This window comes from Metarhizium robertsii (genome assembly GCF_000187425.2).
Source record: "Metarhizium robertsii ARSEF 23 chromosome Unknown MAA_Scf_2, whole genome shotgun sequence".
In the NCBI taxonomy this organism is placed as follows: domain Eukaryota; kingdom Fungi; phylum Ascomycota; class Sordariomycetes; order Hypocreales; family Clavicipitaceae; genus Metarhizium; species Metarhizium robertsii.
The window spans coordinates 4,842,335-4,865,386 of NW_011942160.1; the positions used below are offsets into that span (position 1 = coordinate 4,842,335).

Consider the following 23,052-nt stretch of genomic DNA (forward strand, 5'->3'; position numbering starts at 1 on the left):
CTCAACCGTTGGCGTGGCATTGTCAGTTCTGCCACCTCTCACATGGGACGAATCAGACCAGTCTTTGTCATGGTGGATACAATTTTTATTTCTGACAAAGTCTCACCAAAGCGTGACGTTGAGTCTTTCTGCTCCTCCAGCGAGATCTAATCCACACTAGACATTCGTATTCATGCTCTCAAATTGGAGAAGGCAACACATTGACATTATCCAAGCCAATGAAGGCTTTGTATTCGAGGCTCCGTGCCGAGGCCTTCCACCGTTGACCCAATCGCGTTGGCGTTTTTGACGTTTTGGTGGTCCGGAGGCAAAAGCTGCCAAATGCACATTATCTCCGGGAAATGCGGGTGAGGATAATTGTGGCGCACCCAATCAAGGGGTTTATTCTCGCACGACGGAGATGGGCCCCATTTCCAGATATTGCTCCCCCCGTTCATCCATCTCATGATAGTACTCGGTAATGCGGGGAAAACGCCCCGTGCAGCCCTGAATGCCGTAGTTTCCATTAGCGTCCCCATCGCAACGTGGAGGAGGCTTCAATATTCCCGGATGGACAGGGATTCCTATGCAGTTCCATCGAGCTTGATCAGCCATGGGTCGTCCCACGATGGACCTCGAGCGTGGACGAGCAGCGAGCAGCGAGCAGTATAAATACGTGATGAAAAGCTGCATGTGGCGTGTCCCCGGATGGACAGAAGCGATGTGGACTGTGCGGTTGGAACAACTCCGCCCTTCGACCGGACCCTTTCTTTTGTTCTTCTTGAACTTGATCCTGCGCACCCACGCCCCTTTGCGTTTCTTGACATCGAACCTTGATCCTGCGTACCCACGCCCGCTTGACCATGGCCGTCGTCCCATCCACGCCCTCGGGCATCGACAAGCCAGAGAAACATGCTCACCCAACGACAGTCGAGCCCTGGCGAGATGAAGAATCGTCGCGCGAGGCCACAGTCGAAGAAGACGAGCACGCAAACAAGGTCATTACAGCCACCCCCGCGTTCTCCTCGAGACGGGACTCACCAGTGCTGACCAACTCTTGCTCGACAGTTTACGTTTCGCCGCCTCATGGCCTTTGTTGCCATGGCATTCTGCTGGACGAGCGGCCAAATGCCGCCCTATCTCTACGGTGAGGGACGATTGCCTCGCCAGCGTGACCGCCGGAAGAAAAAGTTGCTCATGGCCACCCCTTGAACAGGTGGCATCGCCCCCATCGTCTACGGAGACATTGGCGGCGTCGACCGATGGGTTTGGTTCATCACCGCCAACCTGATTGCACTCGCCGCCGTGGCCCCCTTTGTCGGAGCGCTGTCCGACCTCCTCGGCCGCCGTTATGTGGCCATGCTGGGCAGCGCCTTCATCATCATCGGCCAGATTGTCTGCGTCACGGCCCACGAGATGAACCCCTTTATTGGTGAGTCGGTTACCCTCGAGCAGAAACCTTTTTTCCTTCTTTCAACTTACATTGTCTCGTCCGCAGCCGGTATGGCGCTCTCCGGCGTCGGCGCGGGCATCTCCGAACTGATATCGATTTCTGGATTGGCCGAGATTGCGCCCACCGCGCAACGCGGCGTCTACATTGCGGCTCTCATCATGACGATCCTGCCCTGGTGTCCCTCCGTCATGTGGGGGCAGTTGATTGCTGCCAATGCCCACTGGCGCTACGTGGGCGTCATGATTATCGCCTACACGGCCGTTGGCCTTGCCGTCGCCTTCTTCTTCTACAGCCCGCCTCCGCGGGTCAACTCGGCCTCTCTCTCCGGCAAGGAGACGGTGTCCCGGATTGATTTCGTTGGCGGCCTCACGTCCATCACGGGCATCATCCTGCTCATTGCCGGCATTCTTTGGGGCGGATACATGGTACGTCGTGTCCTTCTTCTCCCGGCACAGGCGAAATAGCTGAGAGTCTGTATACAGTATGCGTGGAAGAGCGCCCATGTCCTCGCGCCATTCATCATTGGCCTGGTCCTCATCCTGTTCTTTGTTTACTGGGAGGGCTGGGTTGCAAAGTATCCAATGGTGCCGAGGCGCCTTGGTAAAGCCCCGCGGACGCTGGTCCTCATCATGCTCATCGCCTTCATCTCTGGCGCCAACTTCTTCTCCGTGCTGATGCTGTGGCCAACCCAGGCCTACAATGTGTATGGCCACGATCCTGTTGCCGTGGGCCTGCGTGGTCTGCCGTTTGGATTCGGCGTCATGGCAGGATGCGTGATTACGCTGGGACTCATGACGTGGCTACGCGGCCGGGGCATTCGAGTTCTCTTGCTTGTTGCGTCGTGCGTCATGACGGCAGGATGCGGTGCCATGGCGGCCGCGAACCGTGACAACGAAAAGGCCGTCTATGCCATTCTTCTCGTCTCGGGTCTCGGCGTAGGAGGCATCGTCATTCCAACTAGTGTATTACGACAATTATTTGTCCCGACGACCTCATTGCCACGATAACTGCCTTGACACTGTCCGTTAGGGTCATTGGCGGAGCAATAGGCTATGCCATTTACTACAACGTCTTGGTACAGAAGCTCACGCCAGAGCTCATCAAGCAAGTATCGACCGCCATGGTCCTTGGCGGCGTCAAGGAGCCGGAAGTGATCAAGGCGGCCATTGAGCTCACGTCCGCGTCTCTCACACAGGAAATCCTTCACCTTCCAGGCGTTGACGGCAACGTGGAGCTCTGGCAGTCGATTGTGCTAGCGGGCCAGAATGCATACGCCATGGCGTATCCGTGGGTATATTATTGCAGCATAGCCTTTGGAGGCGTGTCGATTGTCGCCAGTGCTTTTGTTCAAGACATTGCTCAATTTATGGATGAGCATGTGGCGGTTGTTATTTGATGGCGAGCCCTTTCCGCTCACGTGGGTGCAATCGTACAGCGGTTTTGAGCAGAATCGCCCTCAAAATACTTTGAATAGAATCGCTCACATGGAATGAGATATTGGCCTTGATGTTTGGTTGCCAGAACTGACAACATGGCGAGGGTGGATTGTAGTAAGCTGAGGATTTGAATGGTACTGACGGCATTTGAAAAGAAAGAGATGACAAGTGACAATCCCATGACAAGTCCGACAAAAGGTTTACAGTGAAATGTGCCGTGCAACAGGCAAAATTTTTGGACTGCGTGATGGCCCAAGTTTTCCAGGCAGACGGCTGGTGCCAGGCAATGATGTTGTGAACGCTTCGAGTCAAAGCCTTCAGTCTGCCTGTGCAGGATCTGACGTGCCCGAGCATCTAGTCCATGTTGTAAGGTAAAGGTGATTTGTTGCAACGCACCGCCGCCCGGCTCTTGGCCCACGGCCGAGCACGCTCTCGGTATCCGACTTGACACGTTCCAGACGCCCCAAGACGCCCTCGCACCAATGCTACAAGAGAAGGAATTGTACGACAAACCAGCTCGGTAGACGTCGAGCCGTGGCCAGACCGTCGGCCCAGCGGTCCTCTGCGCAGTCATGGTGCCAGTGATTTGCCATGCGGCCATCAAGGAATCACATCACACCCGAGATCGTACCATTGCCATGCATCGTGGTGCAACATGCGCCACCCGATGGCGCTTTCTGGTCGACGCCGACCCGGGCCACAAGTAAGAATCAAATAAAAACGAACCAATATATTACCTACCACGGCCGGACGTCCAAACATGTCGCCCTCCTGATTCTATTTGACCGTGCAACTCCCCCCCATGTGCAAGAGTCGGGCCACGAGACCCAACACGGGGCCGTGTATCGATGGCGCCGGCGTCAAGAATCAAACACTTGCGGAGCCTTATTACGTACAAAGTCGGACGGTGTAGACGTCAAGGTGAGGAGGGTTTGAGCTTGCCGCTCCCGGTGGGACATGGGAGGGGAACGGTCCCTGGTTCGCCCGACGTGAAAAGCCTGAACGAGACCATTCGACCTTATTTTGCTAGTGTTGCATGCGAGGATACGTCGTGATGGAACTGTGGAAAGACAAAAAAATAAAATAAAAAAAATTCACCAGACTTCTACTTAGACGCACCGGGTACTCATCCCGCCCACCAAGGCAACCGTGTCACGGAGTGGCGCAGCCCCAGCGGCCGTCCAAGCCCGGAGCAGTTCGGCGCCCAGGCCCCACTTTGCCCCGAGACCAACAAGGTCAGGCAGGCAAGGCAGCCTTGGTCAGAAAATTTTTTTTTCCGTTGGCACTTTGCACCGTCACCTGTGAATCCACTGCAACACAACGGTCTGCAGGTGAGGTTCGAGGGAGGAGGGGGGTTTAGAAAAAAAAAAAAGGGAAAGGGGGGGAGTGCTGGCGCGGGCCGCAACTTACACGCCAGCGGCTGGCTTCGGCTGGCAACGCGCATTGCCGCCGTTGTTGACCAACAGCCGGTCTGGCGGCCAGGGGCTCCATTTGAGGGTGGAAAAAAAAAAAAAGAGAGAGAGAGAGAGAGACTAAAAAATAAGCCCAAAATGTCGCCAACCCGTCCCACAGACTCTGAGCCAGTCAAGCACCAGGGCTAGACGACACAGTGGAAACGTGTGACTAAAAAAGAAGCGCCGAGAAAAAACAGAGAAGACCGGTAAAGGGTGCTGCCCAGCACGTGGGAGAAGAGTTTTCGGTCCCTTGCAAGCTTGGATCGATCGAGTTCTGGCGGCCATTTTCGAACGGCACCCCCCTGGCCTGGCCTGACCTGACCTGAATGATTACGAGAAGGAATGAAAGATGGTGTCACGGTGAACCATTCACGGGAATGGCGAGCTAGTAATTCCCGTGGGCCGTGTTCCCGCCCTGCAGCAAAGGGCAGGGGCCTCAGGCCATGGACAAGGCGGGAAGCTGAAGGTGCAAGTGAGCACGTCGATCAATTCCTGTCAAGTCTGGTGCGCACGCAAACCTGTGACGCCGCCTGGCTTTCGGGTGCCGCAGCCGTTGCTGGTGCCTTGCCAGGTGACTCACGGCGCCGGCGAGTGACTGTGTGTGGCTGCACGTCAACTGGTCACTGGTGTCTGGTGTGGTGGCCCAGCGCTGGCGCAGCGGGAGGCGTAGCGCACATGCAGCCTGAGAAATTTGCACCAGCCCGTTGACGACAAGGCTGTAGTACGCGCAACGCCTCGACGACAATCGACACACCAGACCGGCAGCCCCCACCCCTGCAGGCCCACAGCCCCGCCTGCGGACCGGCTACCCCCACTGCCAGTCGCGATCCAGTTCATCCACCAGGCACCAGACTCCATCTGCTACGTACCACCAGACGTAAACCACTTACACGGCCTTGGGCTAGGTACCAAGTAGCCATCACCACGTCCGACAAATCTTGTTCAAGCAACAAACTATAAGTATCTGCCAGACCTCCGCCTCCATCGCAGCCTCTCTATCCCACAACTCACACACACATCACAACCAAGGCAATTCACCACACTCCCACACTCACAAGCCCTTCAAAAAGACTACGTGCTGTAGTTACTATTCCCACGTACACCACGCAAACAACCACAATGAGCGCCGCCAACATCCAAGCCCAGCAGGCCCTCAATGCCTACGGCCCCGTCTCATCCCCTCACATCTTCGACCGCGCCTCATCCAAGAAAGTCTTTGCCGACATGCTCGGGTCGCGCCGGCCCTCGTCGGCCTCCACCCCGGCCGAGTCTCGCCGCGCCTCCGCCGCCAGCTCCGTCGCCTCCCACAAGGACAGCAAGGACAAAAAGGACAAGAAGGACACCAAAAAGGTCAAGCTGCCTACCGCTCTGCTGCCTTCTTTCCGATTCGTCAACTAAAACCACTCCTTTTCTCTTCTTTTTTTTTTTGGTTTCTTAACTTGGCGGAATACATACATACACTACCTTGCCTGCTCGTCAAACAGAGACGAGGAAACAACGGGGCAAACGGCATAATGGTACCAGACACCTTTATTGAGATGCACGAGGTCATAGGGAATAAAATGGCGTCTTTGAAAAGCATGCAGCGTAAAGATGGGATGAATCTTGTTTAATTTTATTAATTATTTTTTTTTGGCATCAAATACCAATTTTCTTTTCTTGTTGAATCAATGAGCTCTGACCACTTAGGCCCCTGACATGGAGGGCATTCCACGAGCAAGAGTTTCGTCGTCTTTTTTTTTCATAGAGTCTGGTAATTTCGGCCAGTTAGCAGATGGGAGATTTTAAAAGAAGCATGTTTCCAAAAGAAAACACACACACACACACACACAATTCTCATCATGGTGACAACATCACTAATAGATCGCGATCCATACTGGTTCAATATGGTATCAATTTCACGAGGCGACCCATCTCGACATTTTCACACTTCCTTCTCTAGAAACTATCATCCAGTATATCCTCATTCATCTTGACCATGGTCGGACTGTACTCGGACGACTCCATGTCTGCGCCGGCATCCATCAGTATGTCATCCACGATCCTCCGGCTCGCCTCGCGAGCTGTAATCGAATTAGCACCCCCCCAAACTTTCATCATCAAACACATGGCAACAAGTAGACTCACCTGGCGTTTGTAGTAACTTGGACGGCGGCAGCACAAACTGAATCGTCTTGGGTGGACTCATGCCTGCGTACAAGTCGTCGTCTCCGTCCTCGTCGCTATCCCAGTCGATTTCGTACTTTTGTCTGCCGCGCCCTGCCTGGGCTGCCGCCGCACCGCCAGCCCCTTTATCCTCTTCCGCCAAAGCAAAAACGTCGCGCGACTTCTTTGCCGTCGCCGGCGTCTGGACGCTGACGCCGGGGGTCCTCGGGGCTTGAGCCGCCGCGCGTTGTCGCGCCATCAACTTGTATGGCGACATGAAGACTTCGCTGCGCAACGTTGGCGCCGCAATTTCGGGCGATGACATGATGGAATCGTCGTATTGCCAAGCTGCTTTTTCCTTTTCCTTCTTCACGGGAGATACTTTAATGCCCGGCCGGTGCGGTGTAGCTTGCACCCTGTAATTCTTGTCCAACACGCGGTGTAGCAGCGGGTCCTTGGCCTGTCTCGCCGACGCCTGCTGTCTGGCCGCCTGGTCCTCGCGCGGACCTCTGGGCGTCATGGAGATATCTGGCAGCTGAGCCGTTCGCTGGGCGAAAAGCACCGTGGAGTCCTCGTTGTCCTGCAGCACCGTGGTCCCGTCATTATCGCCTCTGATTTCGCGCTGCATCCTGTCAAACGGTGATGAGTGGCCCGAAGCCCCTGCCTTTATCATCTCGGTCACTGGTGGACGCGGGGTACTACCCGAAAGTTCAGCGTCGTCCAGGAGCGACTCGTCTCCGTGCATTGTGCTGTCTCGTGCGCCGCCGGGTGTTGCTGTCATGTCTTCGTCGTGTGTCTGTGTGTGGTCGGCCGACGCATCGTCCCTCATTGCCGTGCTGTCCTCCATGACTGTCGATTCGTCGTCGTTGGCGAGCTCCTCGTAGCCGGACAGCGAGACGTTGGCGGACGCTTCGAAGAATTGCTTCCAAAACTGCGCAAAAAACATTAGCATCCAAATTGGTTCCGTGGCCCGTCATGTGTCCTCCAGTCGTGTGCCCACCTTGGATGCTTCCCACACGGCGCGAGAGTGCTCGCCATACTGCTCTACTACTGGTATGATGCTCGTCGTGACGATTCGGTGGGCTTTGCTGAAATTGTGATCAATTTCTATGCGAGTCAGCTCATGCCACTCGTAAACACACAGCCCTTTGTCCCGTGATGGCGGTGAATCTACCTTGCAAAGTCAGAGTGATGGATTGCTCGAGCTTCTCCAGCTCCTCCATCAAGGACAGATTGCGCGCAGCTGCACTCGATCGCGCCATCTTGGAGCTGGAGAAAGATGCGAAAAGAATGAATTGGATCCTACTCCGTACCAGCCCCAAGTCAATGCATCGGTGAGACTGGACCTCGCCGGAGGCGCGTCTCCACGCGTAGAGGGGTTTTGGGGTGACTTTTGGCGGGGCAGCTTGCTATGTGCAATCATTGATGTCTGGTCCTAATTGATCGCAGGCACACATCAGGCACAGGCACAGGCATAGGCACATGCACATACACATGCACATGCACAGCCACAAGACAGACCACGCATGTTCAGGCACGTTACGAATAATCCAACACGCCATCATATTTTTCTTCAATGTCATACGTCGTGAGTCATAATCTAGACCGATCAATGGGCCATCGCCAACTCAGCGTCCACAGTAGTAGTCACCCATATCCAACTTCACCAACAACTGTGCAATCAAGCTATCATCGCCAAAGCCAGAGTCTTCCAACGATGCGCCATCTACCGTGTTCTTGCTAGATGCCCTCGCCTTTTCCGACAGGCCACGGCAAACTGTAATAAACACTTGAACCTTCTTTCGGAATTCAGCATACATGTGAGCCGAATTGGCCAACTCGGCAGATTCGCCCTCCTCTCCGAGTGCCTGTAACCTTGACTGCTTTGCGTATTGCAAGACGATGCCAAATATTTCCTCCAGAAGCTTAAGCACGGGCAATTGCCGTTTCCTTAAAAATAGGGCGTACATGATCCGTTCCAACACTTGTGAATGCATGTCCCGTAGCTGGTTGGGACTATACGCACATTTGTCTGGGGCTGTATCGGGCTTGTCAAGATGAACACGAATGCTGTTCAACTTGTTCTCGAATGATTGCCATGCTATCGCAACACCGCTGTCTAGGAAGTACGACGCGATGCTGGACACGAAATGCTGCGACTCTCTGACGAATCGATACGACGTATCCTCTTCGACCCATGTGTTAAGTCGTGAGTTGGTGTCCTGATACAGGCGATTTACCACGTACAGCATCCTCAGAATCCTGAGGAGAAGCTTGAAAATGCGGTCGTACTGCATGAGGTGGACTGGTGTAATTATCCACGTCAGCTCGGGAGGTGTGGTGTACGAGAGCCGCAGGAAATCGAGAGCTTCCAATGCGTCGGGGTTCATACACTTGTTGATTTCTTCCTCGGACAAGTCTCGGACGGCAAAGCTCAGGTCCCCCGGCAGGGGGGAAGCACCCGAATCTCTATTGATCGATGTAGACGCCTTCATAACCCCCTGAGAACCATAAGCCTCACCGAGTACTCCCATCAGGGCAAGGCGAAGTTCAGAACTTCCCGGCGGCCATGTATCTCGCCCTCCCAGTCGGAGGCCCATCACGCCTCCTTGCATCGCTATACCAGCCTGCCTTTCAGTCGTCTCGAGATCGGGATCAAACAAAGCGTGGGACAGCCGGCTACAAAACAAGCCATTTCCGAGTAGGTGGAAGTCTCGCTGGAGTTTGAGGTGAAGCTGAACGTTATTGGCCTCAAATAGCAAGCGAAGGCTTTCCCGATTTACAATTCGAGCTTGGGCAGCCGCAATGCCACCAAATGACAGAATTGGCAACAGAGACCAGTGTGGTGTGTCATCAGAAGCTATACTATCGTCTCCAATTTCGCTAGAAAATTTTTCTTGCACAATGCGACTTAGCGAATCATTGCTTGAACTCTCTATTAACGGCTGGCTGAGGTGATCCATCGACTCAATTAGCCGTTGCTCCATGGTGGATTCATCAACGCCGAAAAAGTTCAACTCGAGATCAGAGTCGGGCTCATCTACTCCAAGCTTGGGGTGAACAGCGGCATATGCTGTGCCGGAACGGCTTTCCTGAATAGCATCCAGTATGCCATCTTGATACTGGGCGATACGATCCTCAAGATCCAAAATAGAAGCCCAATCGAATAGCCATCTGGCAGCGGGCGGTCGGTTCGACATGATGACGTCGGATCGGGCCAGAATGTGATCTGGGTGGAATGTCCGAATAAACCGTAGGTTTCTGCCAGTCTCGAAGATGGACTCCGCAATATCGGAAGGCAAAAATTGCGGGACTCTGCCAGTATCCAACCGAAAGTCAATGTCTTCAACCTCTCGTCCGAAATCATCAATAAAGACTTCGACATTGACTGTGACGAATCCCTTGGTCTCCCCAATGTTGGACCTTGCAAACGGCATGCCCACCTCTCGCCGTGTGCCAAGCCATTCTTCAACTGACTCGACCCAAGGGCTTGATATCCGCTGCAATATTTCGCAAAGCATATCCCTGATATACCTTTCACTGAATTCAAATGTGGATGCCTCCCGAAAAACGAGCGACAAAATCTCTTCATCTGGGAGATCACGAGGTATTCGCGCTGCGAGGTCGTCTAGGGGACGGAGAATGGTAGATGCTTCCCTAATCGTAGTCTGAAGTTGTAGCAGCGATTCGGGAAATCGGCCATCCACAGAGACTCGATGCTCTACGGCTTGTAGAATTTGGCTCATGGCGCTGGCTAGTGCTATAGCACAGCGGCTTGAAGATGGAGCGTACGACGATTGACAAAATGCGCCGAGTCGTAAGAATGTGGAACCGCACATTGCGGCTTGTCTTTGTACGCCCTGAAGTACCTGTCGGCTGTACCCAGACACTCGTAACTCTGGAAGCGTGCACTTGAAAGTCCAATCTTCAGCAGTTCGTGCAAAGAAGACGGATTCTCGGCCGAGACACAAGGCCAGCACAGATGTAAAATATGCCCTAGTCTCAACAGCCGGCGTGCTCGTATTCTGCAAATTTAACGAGTCCGTTGGCCAGCTTAAAAGGGCATCATATGCGCCTTGTCCAGCTTCAGAAAGAAGCATGGGTATATATGGCTGTAGCGTTCCCGTTTTGAATGTCTCCCATGTTCTGAAGGCAGACGGCCTTGGCTGCGGTTCGGAAACTCCAGTCCATATGTCGCTCTTGTCCTCAAACTCTTGATGCTCTTGTATAGTTGAGGCTGTCATGTCCGAATCTTGGAGCTCGTCTGGGTCATCAGCGTGAGACTCGCCAACTTCTGGTAGCTTGAAGAAGCCATCAGTATCGACCGCGATCGGTTCCAAGGGTAATGAGGTAGACTTGACATTGTATAATGCTAGTTTGGACTAGTTTAGTAATGAAGAGAGTCACCACGAGAAGAATGGGTGTATGCGCATACCGTCAAGTCCGTGGCCAAAGAGTGAGGTGGACGTCTCGCTAGCCAATTGATCGAGCCACCTTGACGTCTTCCAAAAGTCTGGGATGGCAAAAACATCTGCTTCGCTTGGTTCGTCCGTCATGTCTTCATTGCTATGATTGCCAGGCGATTTGTATCATTTCTTGCCTTGACTGCACCTACATGTAGGCAATGTTGCTTCAATGGCCCGTCGAAGTGATTCAGGAAGACGCGCAAGGTCGCGTTTGCGAGAGCTGCCGTGGCCCCGCGCTAGAACCCACATGTACCTGATGTGTACATACAACATGTGGACTGCGGCTGCCAGACCCAAGTGATCGCATCGACCAATCGCCAAACTCAGAGCTCTCCAATACTTTTCAGTCTTCAACAGCAACAGCCATTAGCAACAGAAACGTAGGCATTGCCAGCCCAATCAACTACATGCTGTGTTTCCAGGCCTACATACGTACAGATCAGCCGAGAACGACTGCGCCTGACGCCGAAAATGCCTCCCAGGAAACGTGCGCGTGGCCAAGCCGTCGCGACGCCGAGCGCAACTCGGGACGATGATGCGATGGACATTGACACCCCTGCTGCCAGTGAAGCTGGGGATCCCTCGAAACATGACGTCTCGAATTACAATAATATGTGGACAGATGACCAAGTCGCTTCTCTTTTTAAAGGCGTCATTCGCTGGAAACCGGCGGGTTCGTGACCATTCGCAGCAGACAAACAATCAAGGCATGTTTGGCTAATCACGTTAATCTAGGCATGCACAAGCATTTCAGGATGATTGCGATATCTGAACACTTGCGAAATCATGGCTTTGATCCCGATATTTACCAGCATACCAGAATCCCCAACATCTGGGACAAGCTACGGACTTACTACAATCTCGACCTCATCGATGAGCGAGAATACTTTGACGATGACGAGACTGAAGATAAATACGTCGACTTTACACTGCCTCACTCCCATTTCCTTGACTCCATGATGCAGAGAGCAGTAGCGGACTCTAGTGAAGCCCCTACATCTCCGCCACAACTGGAACTCTCACCCGAACTGTCGCATGCGAGAAAACGAAAGAGATCAGGAACCGCATCAAAGGCCAGGGCCACCGACGCCGAGGACACCGAGGACGGCACGGATGCGCCATCGCCAGCTGCCAGGCCAGCTAGGGGATCAAGGGGACGCACGAGGGCAGCAAGCCAGCAGGCTAAGCCGGAGAAGAATGACAAGAGTGACAAGGACAAAGACAAGGCCGAAAAGGAAAAGGCAGAGACAACGGAGGAGGAGGAAGATGCTGAAAATCAGGAGGAAGAGAGTGGGTCCGGGGAGGACGAGGATGAGGATGAGGAAGAAGGTGAGGGCGAGGGCGAAGAGGAGGAAGAGGACGAAGCGGACGAGAGTGCTGAAGAAGGTGGTACGCCAGCGTCGAGATCAACTAGGGCAGCCAGGAGGAGGACCGTTGCCCCTAAACCTACAACGCGGAGGACAAGATCAAGGAAATAAGAATGAAAACTTGTTGACTTGTTAATTCTTTTTAAAGTACAGATATCTGGTTGTATACTAAATCAAAATGCAAAGGCGAAAAAATTTGCCGCTTCTTCTATTGATCATGTGCATCTTATTCATCATGCCTTGCAGTATCCAACGTCTCCCATTCCCCATAATATTCCAGCTTTGAAGCCCAGTCTCGTCCAAGAGCATAGACATTTTCCACACTCAAAATCGATCTATGCACGGGGCCGGGATCCTCCACTTTAGGTAGTTCCATTAGCGGCTTCCTCTTCAAGATATCCCACATCTCGATCTCTGCTTGATAGCTGGCATACTCGTCGTGTATCTCGGCCTGCGCTTCCTGTTGCCTCTCCGTGGTGATGCGCAGTTTGAGCGCTTGCTTTGCGGCTTGAATATCCTTTAGCTCTGGGGTCGAGTAAAGCAGGATCTCATTAGCTTCCCGCGTAATCTCGTGTTTTTCATCATCGTCATCTTCTGTTTCCGAATCAATGCCAGTGTCGTTGTCACCACTTTCATTGCTCTCTTTCAGATCCCCATCAAGCGAAGCTTCATCTGTGAGAATCACACCCTTTGGAGCTTGAATTTCAATGTCATCATTATTCCCAGAGAGTATAGTCTCAACTTCTTCATACGTCATGGGCTCCTCTTCGGCTTCCTCGTCATCTTTATCTGGCGGTTCGTTAAAAACGTCCAATCGCAACCTTCTCGCGCTTTTGATCCACCTCGATTTCGAATCATGTGGCATGGCGAGTGAGGCAACTGCGGCTTCAACATCCTTTCTCCGGACAATATCCCGAGTGGTAGGAACAAGCTCCTTCTTCGCCCTGATTCTCGACATGCTAATAAACAAGGTTGTCTGAACGAGCCGTCTGGTGACAGAAACGGCAATTGAGTAAAAGTCGTCGAACGCGGTGGCCCACATTGATGGTCTTTGATGGTCGATGTAGTTCCAGTTGTTGCCAGGAACCGATGAGTTCATAAACACGCGCTCCGACAATTGTAACCAGTTAGACAGATGAAACAACTCGGAGAATTTCAACGTCATGCCAGACGTATCATCGCTCTCCTCGCCACGGTGGCTTAATCCCCTGGCTAGAGAAGGAGTAACATTCCACTTCTGTCCCCATTTTAGCTTCTCTCGTTGTTCCTCTCTGCGCTCTTGGAGGACTGAGACAGTATCGGCAGCCTCTTCTTGAAAATGGCAACACTGTTGGCTGATCTCAACAGCTGCAGGATACTCTGCTGGCTCCAAGCAGGATCGGCGTCTCAAACAACTCTGTCTGCTATCGTTGGCTGTTTGCAACAGCTCGACGTACTGCTTGACTTCAATTTCGCTTTTGCTACCTATTCTGGTTGCGATACCGGGCAAATCGTATTTGCCCAGTCGTGATACAGACTCAAAAAAATGTGCTTTTTCAACTGTGGACCAGAAGGTAAGTCCGACCTGAGAGCCAGGCAGGTCGACTCTCAGGTCGGACTTGCCTTCTGGTATGTCCTCCAAACAGACCTGATGTGCAGCGTCATCAATCTCGCGATTAAGAAGATCCAGGTATTCGGGATTCAAGACACCTTTTTGCCTTTTAAATGGAAGGTTGTTGAAGGCTTGTTCAGCTGAACGTTTCAATGGTGATCTGCTAGCTAGGTGGTCGTCATCTTCGGATACAACATGGTTGGCTTCGCTTAAGGCATAAGAGCTGTCGCTGTCACTGTGGTTCACCGCCGAGTAGCTGCTGGCGATTCCTCTCAGATGTGCGTTTGCAGCTTCTGATTCATAGCTAGCAAAATTTTCCTCGTCGACGGAGTACTCTTCGACGTCTTCGTCAGGGTCCATGCTCCCACAATTTCCAAAGCGGTGAGCGGCACCTGCGCCGGTGTTGACATTGTACCAGGGATAAATGCTGGTTGTATTCTTAGAAAAGATGGATCAGGGGTAATACTTTTAATAAAAGATTTGAGCATTGACGGTTATCTCGAGTATCTTGCCTTTACACTGGAAATTATCTGTCTTCATAGTGAGGTTGAGGTGAAGTGAATCGGAGAAGAAATCCTGGTGGATCGATGAATTGGAAGGTGGAGCCTTTTAATGACTAAGCCTCATTGACGCTTTCACGACCACTAACCGGAGGGGTTTTAGACTACTATCACTGTTCGGTTTTGTCGCACTGTAACTCCGTAGCTTTACAGTATCACTGCTGGAAAAAGAAAAGAAAAAATCCTTGGTGATAGTATTTTGGCTAATACGCAACACTTTGCTTTAAAACCATCTCTTTGATTTTTTCAGGAGGCATATCCACCATCCATAGGTCACAAGCTCGTTGTTGCGGTATTTCATAACCACCATGAGCATTGATCTTCGTACTTCATATTCTAAAAGCAAAACCCCTTTTCCAGTATTCAATTTGACAGCAGGTCTTGCGTCCGGTCTTGATATTTTACAATCCCACGTTTTGCCAAACGCGCTGACATAATGAAAAGTGGGTCCAGGCGCGACGCAGAAGGTTTCCTTGCCAGCCAACCAGCTTGCCAGCATCAAAGCTGCCCCTGTCTGTCACCAGATTTTGGCATCTCAGGCAGTTTCGATAAATTTCGCCGACACACTTCATGGCCACCTCATAATGTACAATGCTACGCACCGTTGCAAAATGCGTCTCCAGACCATCGGTTGAGGCAACCAAGCCTGCATGGAAGATCACACCTTTCAAAATCTTCGTCGCTGGCCTTACGCTTACCTCCAAGCCAAAGCTCCGAGACTACCAGCAAGAATGCATCAAATCAGTTCTCTTATCCCTGAGACGAGGTCACAAACGAGTAGGGATATCACTGGCTACCGGAAGCGGCAAAACTGTAAGCTCGATTGGTGTTTAGTTCCAAGCAACCCGTATTCTGAATGCCATGCCAAATGCTAACAGGGCTCAGGTTATCTTCACCCAGCTCATTGACAAAGTGCATTCACGTTCAGATGGCGGGGACCGCACTCTCATTCTGGCTCATCGTCGTGAGCTAGTGGAACAGGCTGCCCGGCATTGTCAACTGGCATATCCGGACAAGACCATTGAAATTGAAATGGGTTCGATTCATGCTTCGGGAGCAGCAGACATTACCATCGCCAGTGTACAAAGCATTACGTCTAGGGACCGTTTAGAAAAGTTTGAACCCTCTGAATTTAAATTGGTTTTGGTGGACGAGGCCCACCACATTGTGGCCCCGGGATATCTCAAGACTCTCAAGCACTTCGGACTAGACCAGAAGCAACGAGAGTCACCAACACTCATCGGCGTCTCAGCCACATTCTCCAGATTCGACGGTGTCAAACTTGGCGCTGCCATTGACGAAATTGTGTACCACAAGGACTACGTTGACATGATTACCGATAAATGGCTCTCGGATGTCATTTTCACCACTGTCGAGTCTTCCGCCAACCTGTCCAAGGTCAAAAACGGCGCCTTTGGTGACTTTCAAACGGGGGAGCTATCCAAGGTTGTCAACACCAACGAAGTCAACGACATTACCGTCAAGAGCTGGACAGCTAAAGCCGGGGACAGAAAAAGCACCCTGGTTTTCTGTGTAGATTTAGCTCACGTGTCTGGGCTTGCACGCAAATTTCGAGAATACGGGTACGATGCTCGCTTCGTGACCGGCGACACTCCCAAGCAGGAACGAAGTGAGATCCTGCATGATTTCAAAAAAGGATGTTTTCCTGTTTTAGTGAATTGTGGTGTGTTTACCGAGGGAACCGACATACCAAACATTGACTGTATCGTCCTCGGCAGACCCACGAGATCACGAAATCTCCTTGTTCAAATGATTGGGAGAGGTATGCGGCTTCACCCGGGGAAAAAGAATTGCCACGTCATTGATTTGGTTTCAAGTTTGGAAACTGGCATTGTGACTACGCCGACATTATTTGGTCTGGATCCGAAAGAGTTGGTGGACAAGGCATCAGTAACAGACATGAGAATGATAAAGGAGGCTCAAAGGGAAGAAGAAGCGAGGCATCAGGAAGCATACTCGAATGGGTCGACCTCAGCAGCTAGCTCAGCCGACGCGGTCACATTCACCGACTACTCCTCTGTGCTGGACCTAATCGCTGACACGTCTGGAGAGAGGCACATCCGCGCCGTCAGCCAGAATGCTTGGGTACAGGTCGGTCCCGAAAGATTCGTCCTGTCAGCTCCCAGCGGATCATATATCCGTATCGAGCGAATCCAGGAGCCAGTGACGACCTCATCTCCGACGTACAGGGCACTCGAGATCCGCGCTTTACCTGCTGGGTTGGCAAAATCCCCGTTCGCCGCACCGAGAGAGATTCTCACAGCTGCTACGTTTAACGACGCGGTTCACGGAGCAGATAGTTATGCGGCCAACGCATTCCCGCATAGCTTTATCCACCGACACCAATCGTGGAGGAAGCTACCGCCGACACAAGGACAGTTGGACTTTGTCAATAGATTACGTGGAAAGGCGAAAGCGTTGACGGTGTCGGATTTGACAAAAGGCAAGGCGGCGGACATGATTACAAAACTAAAGCACGGTGCTCGCGGGCAGTTTGCGAGGATAGAAGCCGAGCAGCGCAGGAGAGAGAAGCAGACGAATATTTTGGAAGCGAGACAGAGCCGGGAGCGGGTCACGGTTGGGCCTGTCATGGCATAACTCGGCAGAGTCCACCGAGTTTTCATTGGGATCGGGCGAGACTGTATCATCACGATGGGGCATTTTGGCGTATGGGCTCAACGGCATAGACTATTTTGGCATTAGACGATACCACGCTGTATTTAGTTTACATCATGTATACAATGAATTGGTTTTTTTTTAATTAATTTACATGTGCCCTTTAAATCACCCTAAAAGCTGTATCCTCGTCAGCAGAGCAGAGCCCAAGTTCTACAGTCAATGGCTATTCTACACACCTATTATCGCTCTTTTTCGACCCCAACGACATTGAGAAAGTCCTTGACACAACCCGACCCCCGAATCCCTCTGCTCCTGCGGCGGATTCTGGATGCTCCCGAACTCAGCCGTTGCACGATGGCTCGCTCTCAGTTCCTTTTGGGAAAAGTGGATGGATGGGAAGAAGTCTCTGGCGCAGAGTGTAGCGCTGGGTACAGTCGCCCTCGTGTGCGGCATTATTCTGTTTCTTACAAGGATATAATTATTGCTGTAGTCTGTACTACGTAGAGGCGTATTTGAGTACGCAAAGTAGTACGTATAGAGAGCTGCCGCCCAACGCTTACGACACGCCCGAGTGGTCAGATGTCTGTCCTTATTTTTGCTACAACACTTAATTCTAGTCGACACATTCACAATTCGTAAATTCATGCAACCTTATTTCAATGCACTCAATCGGGTATATTTCATCAGTTGTTCTTGCAACCCACCTCCACAACCAAGAGTTCTGCAGTCTATCAGATCTCATCCGGAACTGAAAGGGCAAGTTCCTGACACCATTCTCTCCAGGATTGTTCACCTCGGCTAGAGGGCCAAATTGCCTTCAGAAATAAAATAAAACAGAAAATATACCATTCATCCACTCCATGTATTGATTTCGCATTTCTCAACCCCTTCAGTTCCAATGCACTAGTCTTTCCATTTGCAAGGGGTAAAACGAGCAAGCCCCCGAAGATCATTCCCATCTTCTACCACGTATATCTGAACCAGGGTATTTTCTTCAAACTTTTTTTTGGCCTCAAGCATGTCTTTGGTCAAACTCGCGGGTATAAAGGAGGCACCGATAGCAGTCATCAAGACTGAGCTAAGCGCCCACGTAACCAAAAAAAAAAAAAAAAAAAGGACATCAAGCAAATCTCATGAGGCATCTGCGGCATCACAACAAAACACAAAGCGCAACTCAGTTCGAAACATCGCATTATAAAACAAGATCAAAATCCGACCGATATGGAACCTGAAGTTCCAGGGTATTCTGTTTTTATTCTGTGAGGGGTATATCCAGCCGGGGTATTCGCATGTAAGTGTTCTAAGTCGGGGGAATCTAACGGAAGGGCCCAATATGGGCGGGGTATCCTGAATTCATGGAATGAGAAGTAGATGGACGACCGCTGTCTCCAGACGCGCGGGTATTATGGCGAGGCGTAATATCGCCGGGAAGGGGGATGGCCAATTTGTTGTCCATATGTTTGCTGAACGGTCGTGGTCCCCAAGGATTCTCGTCCTCGGGCAGGTTGACTCCACTGTCGTTCCAAGGGTTTCGGTCAGCGTTGAAGCTTCGGGTCGACTCGATTGAGATTAAAGACGACTTGGAAACGTTGCTGGATCCCTTGAAGAAGTTGCTATTCATCGAGTGAGAGCTATTCTTTCTGCGGTCAAGGAACGAGGAAATAGACGTCATGCTGCCGGGCTTGCGAAGGCGGTCAAGAATGCTGCTTCGCTCACGAGCAACCTCGGCACCAAAGCCACTTTTGACAGGCGAGTCGCTGGAGGACGAGGCAGGAGCGTGCTGGAGGAGCTTCGAATCAAAGTACTGCAAAGAGTCCTCAAAAGAGTCAGACTTGGGGCGCGGGATGGATCCCTTGACGACGCTCGCTTCAACGGTGGCAGCAGCCATTTGAGCTTCGAGGAAATCAATGGCGTCGCGGAGCCCGCCCGCGTTATTACGCGTGAAACCCCAGACCAAGGTAACAGTCGGAGAGCCTTCCTCAGTCAGCTCGTCCGGGTTCTGATGATACGTAACCTCCACTTCGTACTGGGCTTTGAGTTTCGATATCAGGTCGGTGGCGAACTGGGGCGATTCCAAGAACTTGACTAGATCGGCCGTGCGAGCCAGCACCAATTCATGCTTGTCAGGGACCATACCCAAAAGCTCGTCCACACAGTGAGGGACCTGCCACTGAGGGCCAGTAACGGTAACTTCATCGCTGGCTTCCTCAGTGCTCGGGAAGTTGATTTTGCAGTTGTACTTTTGCTCCAGCTCATCGATTTCAGGGAGACGGGCGATCAATTCACGGTGGTAAAGGCGGTCCACGCTGGCAATTTGTGTGGTGTATTCGGAGTCCTGACAAGGCACGAAAGCGTTAGGAATGGCTTCTGTTAGTTTCCAGAGGTCATCACTTACAGCACGATCCACCATTTCCAAAATCTCATTCTTAACGGCATCTAGATTCTGGGCGTTGCGAGCCGGGGTACGGCAGATGACATTGTCAACCTTGATGTCATCGTCCTCGCGTCCCATGCCGCCTGAGGTACCTGTTAGTAAAAAAACAACTTTGACATGCAGGATTTGCCAATCAAGTCATACCTCTGTCCATTGCATTGGAAAATTTCACGAAGACAGAATGTTTCTTCATGATGCGTTGGATATGCTGTCCGCCAATGCCAATGATACGCTTGTGGTACTGATCAGGCACATGGAAGGAGATGGAGGCAGGCATTTCCTGTTCAACCAAAGTTAAACCTTGCTTCATTGAATCGTAGCTGGCTGCCATGACATCAATGTTGAAGTTATATTCGTTGAACCCATCAAAGATGATCTGTACGTTACCTAGGAAATGTTCGTTAGAATACATGCGGTAAGGCGGCTCTGATAAGAACTCACTCTGGCCCATGATCTTATTGATCTTGCCATTCTTCTTGCCGCTCACAAATTCCTTGTGCTCGTTGGCGAGTTCAATCTTGACACGGATCTGATACTGCGATTGGGTAACAAACTTGAGATCAGAAATGACAGTCAAGGCAGACTTTACTGCATCATCAGATCCTGTGACAGTGAAGCTCATTCTGTCATAAGATAAATCCGCCTCTGCGTTGGCACAGATGTCTGACAGCATAGTTCGTATCTCAACAGGTGCGAGCTGCTGCCTGACTTCAGGCTGTTGCATGTACCACCCAGCGCCATAAAATTGGCCAGCCTAGTTGAGGATGTCAGGACAAGAGCGTATGAACAGAGCATTGCTGGACACTTACCAGTGACATGATCTCTCGAACCGTGCGTTCAACAGGTAGGCTCTCACTCCCCTGGACCCGGACCATGGTTCGTTGGCAAGCCAGAGGGGGGAACATGATGTACGTTCCATTAGCCTCAAGAATCTTGCGAACCTTATCAAGACGTCCTAGAAGGATACTATCAATCTTGGCAGCGGGGATGGTAACGTCCTTCATATAGACCCGGATTCTAGAGACAGTCTCATGCAGCTTCTGCTTGGCAAGTTCGATGGCCTGAATCGTTTCACCTGTGATGAAGATATCGGTGGGGTCCCGGCGAGTCGCATTTTGAGGACAGTAGCGATACATCTGCGAGAACAGGGGTGGGAAGTAAATAGCAGTCCCGGTAGATGACTCAATCAACTTGATGTTCTTTCTATGGCGGCCACAAACAAGTTGGTGAAAGGACAGCTCAATTTTCGTGACATCAAACGTACGGCCAAGCTGTAAGCAGAGTTAGTAAAAGAGAGAGAAACACACAACAACTCCGTCAGAGTTTCTCTGCAATGACGAGGGTGTTGCCTCCCAATAAGAACTGTGGAATCTGAGAACAAGTCATACCAGAGTATCAATGTGAATCAAGACACGGGCTTTGGCATGTTCTGACGAGAGAATATCGCCGTAAATAGCAACTCTCCATCGCTGGTCCATGCGCAACTCCGAGTCGCCCGTCATGCCGTCAACTATGGGAGTCAACTTGGGCCCTAGCAAGAAGATATCTACACCACAGAATCTAGAGATATGATCCAATGTTTCTACAACGGGCTTCTTGAGCACGCCAGCATTGATATCACAAACAAGGTTTCCGTCAATGTCGATTGTCGTGCAACGCTATCAAACACAGTTAGACGGGCACCTCAACTCTTGTTTGCGAGTGTACACTGCAACCTAGTAGAAACATATACAGCTCACTTCGAGGGTTCCATACCAAAGAGATGGGTATCTCATTCAAAATAGTCTCCCGACTCTTGTGTACTAGCTCCGGGGAGCCGGATAGGCAGACCGTAGTAACTTGGCCTTTGCCATTCTTAGGAGAGGAAGAGATGACATGGGCCTCAATGGGCAGTGGGCCAACAGACAAATCTCGACATAGTCTTCCGAGATTGGCCAGATTCTGGGCATGGACCGGCAACTCATGGACTTGCACATCGTCGGGAGCATCGGCAGGGTGCGTCCAGCGGAGGACGGCATCGGTGGTGGCATGGACGATGTCCTCGGTATTGGGGCCCGCAAGGTCGGAGGCGAATGGCACGTTGAACGAGTAGTGAATAGAGGCATCGGCAGCCTGTGGTGAGTTGATCGGGCCCAGGGTCTGGGCCGCGTTCTTTTGATGCGGGTTGAGGCCATTCATAGGCATGTTAGGACGACCCATTCCGAAGTTCGGGCTCATCCTCTCGGACCAGTGACGCATGTTGGCCAGCTTGTTCATATTGAGTGGGCAAAAACGCACGAGAAGGCAAGGCTAGGAGGGCCTGTTGTCGACGACGGGGCGGGCGTAGAAGCAGCTTGGTGACACAGACTCAACGAAGAGGCGACATGCGAAGGCACTAGCGGGCGCGAAACGGTGACCTTGGGGTGAGAAAAAAAGAGACGGCTGCTTGGGTATCACCGGGGCAAGGAGCAGACCATCAAAAACGCAGGCAACAAGCGCAGAATCGAAGCGAATTGTCAAATAAAGAAAGAAAGAGAGGGTATCCGGGGTATCGACGACGGAAAGCTGGATCCGATGCGTTGGGTGGAAGTGAAGAAAACAGAATCTGGGGGCGGGAGGGTATGGGAAGGGGAGAATAGAAAAGGGGAAGAGAAGATTGACACGCAGGTCCTTTTCCTTTTCCTGATCCTCTCTGTTGGTTGAATGGGTTGTTTCGTCGGTTGGTGTTGAAAAGAAGAGAGGAGACGACGAGGATGAGGATGAGGACGTGCAAGTGAGCGAGGAGGGCGGAGAGGCGGAGGGAGTGGGGACTGAGCAGGGCCTGCCAACCTGCCAGGCCATGCCTTTAACATCCAACACAGCTTAGCTCATGTTAGCACAAGGATATCAAGCGAGTACATGCATCGATATCCATTGAAGCAACAAATAACTAATGAGCACCAAGACTCAGTGCTGGAGCAGGCAGGATTTGGCTGTTACATGTGCCGATAAAAAGGCTTCTTACTACGAAGCGAGCCACGCCATCGCCCTCCATGGACCTGGGACGAGGACAATAACGTCAACACGAAGACAGCCAGAGCCCAGCTGGCCCACCAGGTCTACAGTCTGTAGCCTTTGTAGGCTCCAGTCTACAATCTACGGTCCGAAGTGGGCAGATCATTGGCAGGACTCGGCAGCACCACATCGCGGTACAAACATGCCAGCCAGGACCGACGTGGAGCATGGCCGACACGCCGGCGTGGTTGGGTCTCTCTCTGGGCAGGGAGGGACTCAGGTTTGTGTGATGGTGCGAATACGGAGCAACTGCACGGCGCAACACTCAAGCCAGACACTGAGCCAAAGAGATGAACAGAATCAGGCAATGCAAAAGGGCCCTCCCAGGTCGCAAAGCAACCAACGTCAGCAATTGGGGCTGCTTCAGGACTTTGGAGCGGTCCAATTACGAGAGCCCATGATGAGCTGACATTAAATTTGGATTCAACGCAACATGCGGCATTCGCCAAAACGGAAAGGCCAAAATCCAGCCTTCTCAAGCGTTGGAAGACTGC

At 51.8% G+C, this 23,052-nt stretch overlaps 8 protein-coding genes across 8 annotated transcripts; 4 read left to right on the top strand and 4 right to left on the bottom strand.

The window, feature by feature from the left end:
• Positions 1-842: 842 nt before the first annotated feature.
• On the top strand, positions 843-2,828 carry MAA_05039 (Major facilitator superfamily domain, general substrate transporter; the record flags this gene model as incomplete). Its single annotated transcript, XM_007823037.1, has 5 exons — positions 843-977; positions 1,048-1,126; positions 1,196-1,857; positions 1,915-2,367; positions 2,514-2,828. The coding sequence occupies 5 exons, from the start codon at positions 843-845 to the stop codon at positions 2,826-2,828; spliced, it is 1,644 nt and encodes a 547-aa protein (XP_007821228.1).
• Positions 2,829-5,441: 2,613 nt separating this feature from the next.
• MAA_05038 (uncharacterized protein) lies at positions 5,442-5,720 on the top strand (the record flags this gene model as incomplete). Its single annotated transcript, XM_007823036.1, has 1 exon — positions 5,442-5,720. One exon carries the CDS (start codon positions 5,442-5,444, stop codon positions 5,718-5,720), a length of 279 nt encoding a protein of 92 aa, XP_007821227.1.
• A 540-nt stretch (positions 5,721-6,260) lies between these two features.
• On the bottom strand, positions 6,261-7,729 carry MAA_05037 (DASH complex subunit Ask1; the record flags this gene model as incomplete). Its single annotated transcript, XM_007823035.2, has 4 exons — positions 6,261-6,385; positions 6,450-7,398; positions 7,468-7,574; positions 7,642-7,729. 4 exons carry the CDS (start codon positions 7,727-7,729, stop codon positions 6,261-6,263), a joined length of 1,269 nt encoding a protein of 422 aa, XP_007821226.2.
• A 366-nt stretch (positions 7,730-8,095) lies between these two features.
• On the bottom strand, positions 8,096-11,023 carry MAA_05036 (gamma-tubulin complex component GCP6; the record flags this gene model as incomplete). The annotated part of the gene is made up of 2 exons (XM_007823034.1): positions 8,096-10,839; positions 10,903-11,023. 2 exons carry the CDS (start codon positions 11,021-11,023, stop codon positions 8,096-8,098), a joined length of 2,865 nt encoding a protein of 954 aa, XP_007821225.1.
• Positions 11,024-11,404: 381 nt separating this feature from the next.
• Positions 11,405-12,411, top strand: MAA_05035 (CT20 family protein; the record flags this gene model as incomplete). Its single annotated transcript, XM_007823033.2, has 2 exons — positions 11,405-11,606; positions 11,669-12,411. 2 exons carry the CDS (start codon positions 11,405-11,407, stop codon positions 12,409-12,411), a joined length of 945 nt encoding a protein of 314 aa, XP_007821224.2.
• Positions 12,412-12,526: 115 nt separating this feature from the next.
• On the bottom strand, positions 12,527-14,251 carry MAA_05034 (Homeodomain-like protein; the record flags this gene model as incomplete). The annotated part of the gene is made up of 1 exon (XM_007823032.1): positions 12,527-14,251. The coding sequence occupies one exon, from the start codon at positions 14,249-14,251 to the stop codon at positions 12,527-12,529; it is 1,725 nt and encodes a 574-aa protein (XP_007821223.1).
• A 791-nt stretch (positions 14,252-15,042) lies between these two features.
• MAA_05033 (DEAD/DEAH box helicase) lies at positions 15,043-17,070 on the top strand (the record flags this gene model as incomplete). The annotated part of the gene is made up of 2 exons (XM_007823031.1): positions 15,043-15,264; positions 15,337-17,070. 2 exons carry the CDS (start codon positions 15,043-15,045, stop codon positions 17,068-17,070), a joined length of 1,956 nt encoding a protein of 651 aa, XP_007821222.1.
• A 1,336-nt stretch (positions 17,071-18,406) lies between these two features.
• MAA_05032 (RNA binding effector protein Scp160) lies at positions 18,407-21,781 on the bottom strand (the record flags this gene model as incomplete). The annotated part of the gene is made up of 7 exons (XM_007823030.2): positions 18,407-19,426; positions 19,487-19,608; positions 19,670-19,912; positions 19,967-20,279; positions 20,335-20,796; positions 20,914-21,183; positions 21,281-21,781. 7 exons carry the CDS (start codon positions 21,779-21,781, stop codon positions 18,407-18,409), a joined length of 2,931 nt encoding a protein of 976 aa, XP_007821221.2.
• Between the last annotated feature and the right edge of the window lie 1,271 nt (positions 21,782-23,052).